At 45.4% G+C, this 13,355-nt stretch overlaps 1 protein-coding gene across 1 annotated transcript in view; it reads left to right on the plus strand.

Moving 5' to 3' along the window:
• Positions 1-13,355, plus strand: part of WDFY4 (WDFY family member 4) — a 294,420-nt gene that overhangs the window by 243,944 nt on the left and 37,121 nt on the right. The window contains exon 48 of the mRNA XM_082637674.1: positions 12,879-12,921. Coding sequence (XP_082493800.1) covers positions 12,879-12,921 — 43 coding nt within the window. The remainder of the gene's footprint in view (positions 1-12,878; positions 12,922-13,355) is intronic.

Consider the following 13,355-nt stretch of genomic DNA (forward strand, 5'->3'; position numbering starts at 1 on the left):
CATTTCATTTGGCAATTATCTGGTTAATTGGATCAACGCAGCGCTAAGGATCTTATATTATGCATGTATACCTTCCTCTACCCCTAATATTGTGTACTCCTGCATCCTCAGCACCAGTGTGGGTCTGCACATGTGCTGCCTGGGAAGCCATTATCTGTCAAACTGCCCTCTTTCCCCTGGCCGGTAATAAGAATTCAACTTTTATTTGGAGCAAAAGTTCCCAGGGGGTCACATGGCCCAATAACAAAAGATTATGATTTCTTATTGGTTTAATAGCATCTATTTTGTAATTCTGAATGTACTCTGTTTTAATTGGATTTGTTAAAGGAACAAAAGGGAATAGGTGCCTTACAATTAAAATAAAATGTTAAGATTATTAGTTTAACAGACTAGAAATGTCTTGTTCATCAACCAACACATTCAAAGCACACAAAGCAACCTTGACACCCGGGAAGCAAAGCACCAAAGTCAGTGCTGGCACCTGTAAACCCCAAGAGGTGAGCATTAATTCAATTTCAATCACCGTGGTTTAAGCATTGCTATTGCCAGACGGACCCGATTGCATTCTCTCCTCACAGCCGTGGCTTCCACTGCAGATAAGGAAGCTGGGCTCAGAGAAGTGGCTTGGCAGGGCGAAAAGCACAGGGGCTTTAGACCCACGTGGGTCGCCACCCAGCTCCCCATTTACTGTCAGGTGACCCTGAACAGTCTGTGGAGCCTCACTGAGCTTCAGCCCCGACTTCTGTAAATGGGATAACAAAAGTGGCTGCTTCTGAAGGGTGGCGTGAGGGTGAGTGAGGGCCTCGGAGGACTTTGCTGTGACGGTGGGGGATGGAGTGCAGGGAGGAGCCGCAGCTGGACAGGGCAGCACAACTGATGACAGTGGAGCCAGCACTCCAGGATTCCAACTGGGTAGAACCCTGATTCAGACCCCACAGCCCAGCGTACTTACTTGCTGGGGCATTCCCGCCTCCCAGGTGCAGACCTCAAATTACTTTATTTGGAGGACAAAGAGATATAGCTCCTTTGAGGCACAGAGCCACGCACGCACCCAGGATCGCAGAGTGGGGGGCATTTCTCAAGTGCCCAGTGATACGTGCATTCTTTCTGCACCACGACCCCATCTGGCCCCAGTGAGAACTTGCTGAGGGGTGGACATGGTGCAGACCCAGGTGTACCCAGCTGCGTGCACTGGCCAGCCCCGTGGTGTGGTACCCCCATTTGCTGTACAACAGTCCTAGCTCCAAGGAGAGCTTTGCTGTAAACCCGCCCACCTGTGAGATACCTTGAAGGGGAGCCCTGAGGATCAACTGTAAGGGAACAGCCACACCTTCCCTGGCCCTTTGCAATTCATTTCTTCATCCATAGTTCACACTGGATAACTACTATCAATGAGGCGCTGATTTATGCAGCAAACTAAATGAAGGCTGTGCTCACATCCTAAAAGGGAGATGAACCAAAGCAGACAAACATAACACCGGGTGGCGAAGAGTGCCAAGAATAGAAAGAGCAGGGGCAGGGCAAAAGAAACAAGAGAGTGGTGTTGGGAGATGTGGTATTTTGAAGAGGTGACCAGGAAGGGCATCTTTGAACAGAAGACAACTGAGCAGAGATGGAAGGAAGTGAGGATACGGGGAGGCAGGGAGGGGATTTCAGATAGAGGATGCTCCAGATGGAAAGGCTCTGTGACAGAGGGATGGGGAGGGACAGCATGAGGGTGGGAGAAGGAAGGAGGGAGGGAGAGAAGGAAGAAAAGAAGGAAGGAAGGGAGGCCAAAGACACGATTTAAAAAAAAACAAAACCCAGGGCAGACATGATCTGGCTTATTTTTCAAATGATACTTCAGCTGTTGTGAGAAAAATCTCCAGGGCGTGTCAAACCAAGGAGAGAAGGCCAGTCCCTACACTTCCCCCAGAGTGACCACCGACAGGGCCGTGCCCTCTCCTCTCTAATTTCTACCTGAGCCAGGAGGAAACCCAGCCCTGGGCCAGCCGCAGGCTCTCCTGAGCCTCCGACAAGCTTGGCCATGCTAGAGAGTCAGGGGAGGGGGGCGTGGTAGGCAGCCACTCTTGTTTCCCTCTAGAGATGTTCTCTCAGAGCCAGCAAGCCCACCACTGCACTGAAACCTCTCGGTCAAGCACAGGTGACTGTGATATAAAAACCACATAGCCTTTTACATACGGGTGACAACAGTGTGGTGCAATGTGTGTGTTTGTTTGTATAAACCTCAGCTAAACTTCCCCCATCCAGAGGTGAAGGGCATTGGAAGGACCATGGTCTCATTTTTAAAGGGATGCTTTAGGTTAAAGAAAAAGAGTGCAAAAGGATGGTTTGGGGCTCTTTGTACGTAAGGCACCTGTCTTTCAAAAATGCTGTAACTTCTAATCCTTTTTCTGTAGAAATATTTTCTGAATTCACGTTTCCCTTTCCTCCTTGAGTCTTTATCAGGCTTATTTGAAGCTATTACTAAAACATTCAGGACTATCATTAAGAAGAGAGAACCCTTTTCGGGCGACTTTGGACAAATAGATACAACTTGCTAGGAATGATGTGAACAAAGGCAACATAGCGGCCCACACTTTGTTTAGGACAGGGAAGCTCTTCAGCATTTTACAAATAGGGATATTACCCATGTATTAGCCATTCTGTCTGTTCCCTTCCTGTTATGTGTAAAGTAACTCAGTAGAAGACAGGCACTCGGACAGCAGGGAATGTGGAGGCTTTGAGGCCAGTAGAACTGGGCTCCATCCCCACCTTCACTGCCCACCTGGTTTTAATCATGAGCTCAGTTTACTGATCTGCAAAATGGGTTAGAAAATTGCAAGTTGTTGTGAAGAGTAAATGAAGTGATGACTGTATGTTAAGTGACTAGTGTGCACTGGGTACTCAGTGAACGGTAATCTGGTTCCTGGCACCTTTATGATGGTAAATAATGCTGATAGAGTCACCAAACAGTACCATATTGATTGCTTCCCTCAAATTAGTAGCCCCAAGACACTCCCCACTGATCATTAATCCCAGATGTAGGATTTGTGGAACAATCTTTGCTGATTCCCAAGCACAAAAGTCTTTGCAGCCTTTTAAACACAAATTATTAGTAATAATAGTGATAATAATAAAAGAAAAGAAATGTAACAGCAACTTGTAGGTATGATAATACCTTCTTCCACTTTTAACCTCTAGAGCTTGCTAGAGCCCAGGCAACTCACTTGCTCATTCATTCATTCATTCATTCATTTGTTCAACAATTTGTACTCGAGTCATTCTACAGGTCAGGTCAGATGAGAAGATATGCAGTGAACATGACAGACGTGTTTCCCGTGAAACTCCTATTTTAGGAGAAAGCAAATCAAGCAAGAAAAACAAAACAAACAAAAAGAGCCAAGATTATGTCAGGTGGTTTAAATGCCCTGCAGAAAATAAAACCTGATGATGTGAAAGGGAACACCCAGGGTCAGGAGAGAATGTTGATGGCGGTGGTTGAGGGCGGAGGACTAATTTAGACTGAGATAGATGGGGAAGTCCTCTCCCAGGTGACGTTTGTGCTGAGACTTGAACACTAAGAGGCCATGTGGGAGGATTTGGGGAAGAACACCCCCAGAAAGGGGCATACCAAGTGCAAAGTCCTAACAGTGGGGAGAAAAAGGAGATGCGGAGGTGGCTGGAGCAGGGACAGCAAGGAGAGGGTAGAAGATGAAGACAGAGGACTTTATGGAAGATACAATACATTACATGCATTATCTCATTTAATTCATCCACCCCACTTAACAGGTAACGCACCGAGCCCCAGAGCACATCCCTTGCCAAAGTCACATACTAGTCAAGCAGAGCCGGACCTTGTCTGTGGGCTTAATTGCCATTTGGCTTATCCATGAACGTTTGACTTGACAACGTCCTGTAATAAATTTGGCTCTGTGGGCCGACAAGGAAGCTCCTGATTCATCATGTTTTCCAGACACTACCCTCAACCGAGCTAGATCCTGTTCATAGCAGCCCAGGTCAAGCCCCATCCTTAAGGCTTCACTGAAAAGAAGGCACACGTGTGTTATCACACCCAGCTCTGGGGGTTGAGATGAGTTCTATTATGTGAGACAGGTAGAGAGCTTGAAAATTGAAAATTGGCAATGAATCCAACTGGCCATGAGCTGAAAGCTGGTGATGGTTGGTGCAGCTGGGTAGCCCATCATGCCCACTTGGAGGGGCATGGTTCAGCTGCATGCCTCATGCTCTAAGAGTACCAGGGACCAGGAAATATCACCTAGCTTTGATGAAGACCCACCCAGATGATGGGTAGAGGGAAAGAGCATGAAGTCCTTCCCTTTCATCAGCATTGCCAAGCAAAGAGCGGTGGGCAACAGTGGGAGACCCTTGGAGTCCCAAGAGGAAGCTGGCACCACCAAGCACCAGGCCTTAAAGGTCAGTCTCTACACAACAGTAGGGCTCAGGCACACTGAAGAGCGGACAGGGGCAGCCTCATCTCCTCCCTTCCCCCTCCAGGTTGAGGCTCAAGCCCAGAGTCACCCCAGCTTGAAGACCAGTCAGAGCTGTGTCCCTCCCTAGTTGTATGACTTAGCACACGTTTCCTGACCTTTCTGACTCCCCATTTCTTCACAGGAGAGCTGGTCATCAGCACTTGGTTCACATAACAGCCATATGGTTTGTAAATGTATTGAGAACCTACTATGTGCCAGACCGTTTGCAAATCAATTTAACACATTTAAATTAGGTTCCTGGCTTCAGACTGTGTATGGATTATACTGACCACCTACTCTGGGCCAGGCATTTTAAAGACACTGTAAATAATTCTTACACCTGCCTGATCTATTTATTGATTTTCATCTCCACTGGACAGATATGGTGCCTGAGGCTCAGAGAGGCCACGTAGCTTGTCCAAAGTCACAAAGACTCAAAGTAGGGGCACCTACCTTTGCCTGTTGTGGAAATAGAGACGTGAGGCGTGTATTCTAGTGTGTTCCATGAAGAATCCCTCCTTACAAGGCCCAGCCCAGCCTAGGACTCAACCATTTGTTCGTGGGTTCCAGTGTTCAGGATCACTCGTAGAAATGGTTTGCCTCCAGACTTCTCAAAAGACAGACTGTGCTCCGAACCCCAGCATAGTCAGCAGAAATCAAGTGAGGTCTGCTGAGGTTGCCTTCACAGGCTGCAGCCTCCTAACTGAACGAGCACTGCAGTTTCCTTAAAGGGATAACTGGGTGGGTGAGGAAACAGTTCAAACACTAGCCTCCACCTGCTTGTGGAGCAGGAAACAACGTTCAAGGTGACTGAGACTTTGGAAAGATCATAAAGCATGACCCCAAAGCCCCACAGATTCCCACACTAACCTCCCAAGCTTGTCCACGGCCCAGGCGCCTGAGAACGCCCAGCTGGGTCCCCAGCTAGCTGCCCTTCCTGTCTGGGGCTCGGGGCCAGCTTCCTCCTCTCCTACATAATGAATTAGCTGGTGTCTGGGGTTTGTAAATAAAGCACACCAGGAGAACAGGCATTTCCAAAGTTGCTTACTCAAAAAGAGGAGAGAAAAAGAGTTTGAAGAGGTTGTAGTTTGGCAAAGTTAAAGTAAAATAAATGCAGCCAGAGGAAAACTTACCCTGTTCGGCCCAGTTCTTCCTCCTCAACTGTGAAACTTTGTCACCAGGCAACAAGAGACCTGGGACCTGGTGTTAATTAGCATAATCTTGACGCCAGCCTGCAAGGTGAGAGAACACAGTGCCAAAAGGGTCTGCAGGACAGGGTCTGGGGTCCCTGGGGCTTGCAGTGGGCTTCTTCCTGGCTTCCCCAAGCAGTGCCCTGGGGATTACAGTACCAGGACGGCTGCTTTCCATGGCGACCTCCAGAAGTAGATGTTGCTAACAGAGGGGAAAGAACCATGTTTGCCTCTTTGAAGGGACAAATGTCTTACTTCTACAGCATTGAGTCCCATGAAATATCATTCGACTTCCTTGTAATTTGCCCCAGTATTTCTTTCTGCTCTTTGGTTTTTGAGAGGGCTGTCTTTTATCTATTTATTTGAATTTAATTATTTCTTGCAGTTTTCTTTACGCCCTTTTCCCATGATTAGATCAGAGTGACTATAATGCTCATAAAGATCAGACATTCAATGATTTTTTCTTAATTAATATTATGCCATTCAATGCTAGTATGTAGTTTCTAAACTCCACATTTTGAATGAATGTGCAATACTGAATCTGGTGGACTTTGCTTTTCCTGTTGTTTCCAATTTGACACTATCATGAATAAGGCTGCAAGGAAAATATCTAGGCATTTATAGTCTTTTTGTTCAGTTTCTTTTCCTTTAAATTAAATTCCCAGAAATTGAGAAATTTGGCAAAAAGGATAAATGTTAAAATTATTTTGCAAATAATAAAATAACATTGTAGAACAATTAGAAAATACATATATAGAAACAAAACTATAAAAACACTCTAAATTGTATTACCCAGGTTGAATTTTTAAAATAAATTAAATAATTAGCAAATAAATAATTTGAAATGCAAAATTAACCCAAGCAATGAAAATTTTGGCAAGTACAAAAAAGCAAAATGAAAAAGTTTAAATTAAAAAATAAAAATATAACCATTAAATTAGAAATATAGTTAACTATAAAATTTTTTAAATACATGAACACCACCACCATCCTATTTAATCCAAAATGAAAGAAAATAGATCATTTAATTTAGACAATAAATGGATTTAACATAACGAGCAAATGAAGATAACCAGAAAATTAAGTTACCTGAACTCCTACAACTTAGTGCATTTCTAATTAGAATATTCAAAATGCACATAATTTAAATTAGAAAATAAGTAATCTGAAAATCATAAAACACAAATAAGCAAAAATAAAATCAGTACTTTAAGGGAGAAAATACACAAGAAAAATACATTTAAAATTTTTTTTAATTTTTAAAAATTTTATTGAAGTATAGTTGATTTACAATGTTGTGTTAATTTCTTCTGTGCAGCAGAGTGATTCAGTTATACATATATATATTCTTTTTCACATTTTTTTCCATTATGGTTTGTCACAGACTACTGAATATAGTTTCCTGTGCTATACAGTAGGACCTTATTGTTTATCCATCCTATATATAATAGTTTGCCTCTGCTAACTCCAAACTCCCAGTCCTTCCCTTCCCTACCCCCCTCCACCTTGGCAACCACAACTCTGCTCTCTATATCTGTGAGTCTGTTTCTGTTTTGTAGATATGTTGATTTGGATCGTGTTTTAGATTCCCCATATAAGTGATATCATATGGTATTTGTCTTTCTCTTTCTGACTCACTTAGCTTAGTATGATAATCTGTAGGTCCATCCATGTTGCTGCAAATGGCATTATTTCATCCTTTTTGATGGCTGAGTAATATTCCATTGTATGTATATAGTACATCTTCTTTATCCATTCATCTGTCAGTAGACATTTAGTTTCCCTGTCTTGGCTATTGTAAATAGTGCTGCTGTGAGCATAGGGGTACATGTATCTTTTCGAATTATGATTTTGTCTGGGTATATGCCCAGGAGTGGGATTACTGGATCATATGGCAACTCTATTTTTAGTTTTTTGAGGAACCTCCATACTATTTTCCATAGTGGCTGCACCAATTTACATTCCCACCAACAGTGTAAGAGGATTCCCTTTTCTCCACATCCTCTCCAGCGTTTGTTATTTGTAGACTTTTTAATGATGGCCATTCTGACTGGTGTGAGGTGGGTCCTCACTGTAGTTTTGATTTGCATTTGTCTAATAATTAACAATGTTGAGCATCTCTTCATGTGCCTATTGGCCATCTGTATTTCTTTTTTGGAGAAATGTCTATTTAGGTCTTCTGCCCATTTTCCCATTGGGTTGTTTGTTTTTTTGTTATTGAGTTGTATGAGCTGCTTGTCTGTTTTGGAAATTAAGCCCTTGATTGTATCATTTGCAAATACTTTCTCCCATTCTGTAGGTTGTCTTTTCGTTTTGTTCATGGTTTCCTTTGCTGTGCAAAAGCTTGTAAGTTTGATTAGGTCCCACTTGTTTAGATAAATACATTTTAAAATACAGATATGTAAAACTTTATAAAAATTAAAGCCACTCAGTTTCAGCATCTAGAGGTAACTTTATGTTATATAAACTTCCAGACTTTTCATGCATCAACAGCATCAGGTTTATGGCATGGTTGTGCAATAATAATTTGGTAATTTTGCTCATGTTCATTTCTAACTCCAAATATACACAAGTTACCAATTTGTCGGGTAACTGCCCTCTAATCCAGCCAGAACAAAGATTTCTGTTGTCATTTTATTAATTTGCTTGTATGCGCTTGTCTTCAGAGTCAGGGCCCGGGGTCAAGGTGTGGTCCGGCAAGCGCTCTGCACAGCCCGGTGTGCTGGGCTTTCATGGGTGCCTGCACCAGACTTCAGCAAACCCTCATGAACTTCCCTAGTCTGCACCCCACCTCTTACCCCATCTCCATTTCCACATCTGAAGATGGAGATCATGGCTATCTCATTGAGTCTTTGTGAAAATTAGACAATTGACAAAAAGTCTTTGCAGTTTCCAATGCATTAGACAATTATTATTATTGTTTTTATGCAAAATTTCTACATGTTAAAGAAATAAAGACAGGAAGTTATAATAGAAATATTATAGAAGGTCAATATCCTGTTAATTCAGGAGGAAATCTCTGAACTGCAAGAATGCCTGTCTATTAATGGATTTCTACTGACCTACAGTCTAGGTCTGAAAACTAGGCTAAACCCAGATTTGCTTCTGAGGAGGGAAAAAGGAGTGGGAGTGTATTTCTATTACCAGCCTCTTGGCTCCTTGTGGAAAACTCTGCCCACCCCACAGACTGCTTCCCCAGCATGCTCCTCCAGAGCCGCACCCAGGCAAGAGGCAGGGCAAGATGCTGGCCAGTACTTGCCCTGTCTTGAGGCACAGCACAAACCATTAGTAGACACGTTTCTAGTTTGCCAAGATGAGTGAATTTTCTTCTCCTTGTGGTCTGTGTTTTCTTGACACCCATGGGTTACTCACTAACTCATTTCACCATGGCCTCATAACTGTTTTGCAAATAGAAAAGACACAGGAGAATTTGGAGAGGCATCAGGCTTTTTAAATATGTCCACTTTAGTTCAGGAGGCCCAGTTTCCCTGTGGGCCATCCCTGGGTATCTGCGAGGTTACTGTCTTAGTGCCTAAGGACTAGCCATAGCCCGCTAGTCCCAAAGGTGAGGAGGAGGAGGATGGGCAGATCTCCCATCCCTTCCTGGGCTGAGAGGGTATAGCTTCCAGACAGATGAGTCCCTTGGCAGAGACCCTTTTGGCCTGGGCTAGCCCACCCTCTGAAGGCCCCTGGTAGGCTTCTCTGCCAGGCTCCCTAGGGAAGATGTGAGTTCCTGGGCTATGCCCTGGCTCACTCTGGGAGACAGGCTCAGGGTAGAGTGGAGGTATCAGTCAGGTGGAGCTGGACCAAAGGGGCGGAGTCAAAGGCAAGACGCTGAGGCAAGCCATGGGCACTGAAGTAGGAGTAGGAAATGCCCCAAGGCCATGTGACGGCAGCACTCACACTTCAAACCACTTCTAGGAGTTCAAGGACATAGATGTGATTTAAAGTGAAGCAGCGCAGATAAAAATCACCTCTCAAAATAGGGAAGAATTTGAACCCAGCCTAGCGGTTGACCACACACAAAGTTCAGCTTGAAGATAGTGCCCCATCTTTTTTTTTTTTTTTTTGTGGTACACAGGCTTCTCACTGTTGTGGCCTCTCCTGTTGCGGAGCACAGGCTCCGGACGCGCATGCTCAGCGGCCATGGCTCACGGGCCCAGCTGCTCCACAGCATGTGGGATCTTCCCGGACCGGGGCACGAACCCGTGTCCCCTGCATCGGCAGGTGGACTCTCAACCACTGCACCACCAGAGAAGCCCAGTGCCCCATCTTTGGAAGTCATCCAGAGGAGTTCAGATACCTGTCTTGGGATGGGAGTGAGGTTGGTAAGATGTCCTCTGTGGGCCCACCGTGCTAGGCCACCTTCAGGTTAGACAGAGTGACCTACCTAGTCCTCAGTGACTTTGAACTCTTCCATTCTTATCCACACCATCCCTGGTTGCCCAAGGGCCTGGACTCTTGCCCCATAGACTCCATGGCAAACCCTGAGTTGACAGAGCAGGAGATCTGATTCACAGGTGGCACAGTTATTCTAAGATCTTACAGAGTGGTACTGGCAGAACAAAGCAGGTGTTGACCAGAAGCAAGTCTTCACTTTTATACCACACTCTTCTTCCTCCCAGAGTAAAAAGAAAATCAACCCTGCTCTAGGATAGCGTCAACATCAACTAGAGCTATGCCCATTGAGGGAGCCCTGTGTCCACACCTGTGCTAGCCTGTTCCAGACCCGTGGTTACACTTGCTCCCCAGCACTCCTGGGTCAGCCATGTTTGAAGGATGAGGTAACAGTAGTTCAGAGCAGTCAAGTGGTGGGGGCAGGATTTGAACCCAGGTTCTAGTGACTCCAAACCAGTGCTCTTTCCCATGCTGCCTCCCTTGGACCTTGGAAGGGCTTTAGAAACCCAAGAACCATCTCTGGCACCTTGTTTCATATAAAATTTACACTGTAATAATGGAGTAGTGCAGTGTATCAACTCTTAAGGAAATACTTTAATCACCAGATATTTACAAAATCCACATAAACCATTCAAAGAGTTCTGTAATTGCCTTCAGATGAACATAAATTTAAAAAAATTTCTTTTTCAAAGAGAACTCACCTTTGGTGAGGTGTCTGGATGCTGGTAATGGCATCTTTTTCTGATGGTAATGAAATTATAGGTCTTCCTTGGAGCTCATAGCTGATGAGATGAGCAGTGGGATGGTAAATTGCCTTTATCTTCTGCCCACCATTCCGCCGGGTGCAATGTCACAAAAGACCACAGGTAAAATTCTAGAACTCTTTATGAAAAAGAAAAACAGAGGCTCTCTCATTTCCTGGATCTTAACGGGCACATTTTGCTCCCCTATTCCCCTTCCACTGTCAGATTTCTAAAATAAAGTAGCAAGATTCGCAGGCTTTGCCATACCAACTCCACATCCTTGTAGCTCAGACCCACATCCTCAGAAAGGCTCAGAACACATTCTTTTCCGAGGTGGTCGACTTTGCTGTCTCCAGCCTGGGCTCTGTCCTCATGTACAGCCTTCAAAGCAGTCTGCCTTCTGGAACTGGGGTAGTGGCAGGCTCACAGACAGGGCAGGAAAGCCAAGTCTTCACTTGAGCCTTTGCAAGCTAATGCAATAAATGTGACCATGTTTTTGCCTGTTTGTTGTTGTTACTGTCTGCCTGAATAAAATGGCCCAAAAAGATGATTTCTCTACTGGGAGGAAGAGGTGAATCCCAGCCAGGGAGTTGCTTTCTGTTTATGGGAAGTCTGCCAAGGAAAGTATTGAATGAGGAAGGGTGGGGAGCCCGGAACAGATGGTGTGACAGTACTGCTGTGACGGGAAGATGAAGAGTCGCTGCCCCTGCTGGGGCCCTCGGGCAGCCAGATCTTGTCCACACGAATGCCTGAAGCACCCTGGTGCAGTCCCCGTGGGTGGTACGTCCCCGTGGGATGCATGTGGGGGCGGGGTCTGTGGGTTCCTGCCAGGACTGAGGCAGAGGGCATGGCTGGAGAGAGGCAGGACTTGGTTTGGTGCAGTGGAGCAGCCTGAACAAGAACCTGGTTTGGGGAGTAGAAGGAGAGTCTCAGGGAGACAGAGGGGGAAAGAAAACACAGCTAGAAGAGGAACCAAGTGACCTCAGAGGCCGAGGAACTGGGCCCTACAAATTCCTGCTGAGTGGAAGGGGCATGTCACATGGAGAAGGTTCCTTCCCACGCCCTCCCCAGCACTGCATCCTGTTACACTTTTACATTCTCCCCTACCACATGGGTCAAAAATGGTGTTTCTTTGGTTTGAATTGTGTTTCTTAATCGTATTTGTGGAAACATAAATCTGTACAGCCTCTTAAGAGGACAGTTTGGCAATATGTAGCACACTTGAAAATTCTCATAGTTTTTAACCTAGTACTACCATTGCCAGAAATGTATCTCATGGTTACACTCGCAAAGATTCAAGGCATGAAATCATCATGAGATGGAAATCTTATAAGTCACAGAGATTTATGTCCGAAGATGATCACAGAAACATCATTTGTGAAGACAAAGCCCAGCACGGGGAAGGCTCCCACGAGTTCCCATCCATCTGTACGAGGGTGTCCTGCTGTTGTGGCCATAGGGCAATGTGGGCCGCCTCCACCGTGCCCTCAGGCCAGGGAAGCAGGGAGGAGACCCGCGCAGATAAGATGATCCCACATAACAAAAACATTTGTTTAAAAACTGCTTGAGCATATAGATTGGTATATGGCTAAAACTCTTTTGGAGATTAACTGTGGATACTTCCTGAGTGGGAGCAGTGGTTTGTAGACTATTATTTTTATATTTCATGACCTTGCATATTGTTTGCCTTTCTTAACCACACACATGTTCACATGTGACATGTATTCACATGCATGTTGTGCACATGGGCAAAGAAGGCCAAGATGCGGCTGTGAAAGCCCAGTGTGGGGTGTGAGGCCCCCGAGCCTGCTTCTCTACGGCCCTGGGACTTCTCGGGGCCACGCCTCAGGCAGCAGCGCATTCTGGCATTGCATAAGAGCAACAGGGATGGCGGGAACCCAGCCTTCAGTAGGGCAGCGAGGGGGGCAGGGAGAGCTTGGGAAATAATCTTGCTGCCCTGGGAAGTCTGTGATTCTCCTGGGTGCCCTGGCGCCACGATGCCCCAGAAAGTTCCACCTCTTCCCTTATTCATGGCTTGAGATATTTGGTCAACCCCATCATTTTCTGTCCCACAGGAGATACCCCGGCTCTGACAGGACCGTGCTGCAGAAATGGCAGGTAAGTGACCCCTCAGAGGACTCTGGGTCCGAGGAAACCCTCTGGGAATGCAAATCAGCAAATAGCTCAGGCCCGCGGGATGAAGAGAGAAGGCATGTGGATGGATCAGGGGGGATCTTGTTTTTGTTTTTTGTTTTGTTTTGTTTTCATTTTATTGCTCTTTATTTTATTCTTCATCTTTCTCGGCACACCATGCGGCATGTGGGATCTTAGTTCCCTGACCAGGAATCAAACCAGCACCCCCAGCATTGGAAGATGGAGTCTTAACCACTGGACCGCCAGGGAGGTCCCAGGATCTTGTTTTTTTAATTTGTTAAAATGTCCCAAATACTTCCCTGAAAAGATCTCACTGATTAAAGGCGATTCTTGAGTCAGAGCTGGGGAGAGAGAGAGAGAGAGAGAGAGAGAGTGTGTGTGTGTGTGTGTGTACACAA

Source organism: Mesoplodon mirus (genome assembly GCF_964341445.2).
Source record: "Mesoplodon mirus genome assembly, chromosome: 2".
NCBI lineage: Eukaryota > Metazoa > Chordata > Mammalia > Artiodactyla > Ziphiidae > Mesoplodon > Mesoplodon mirus.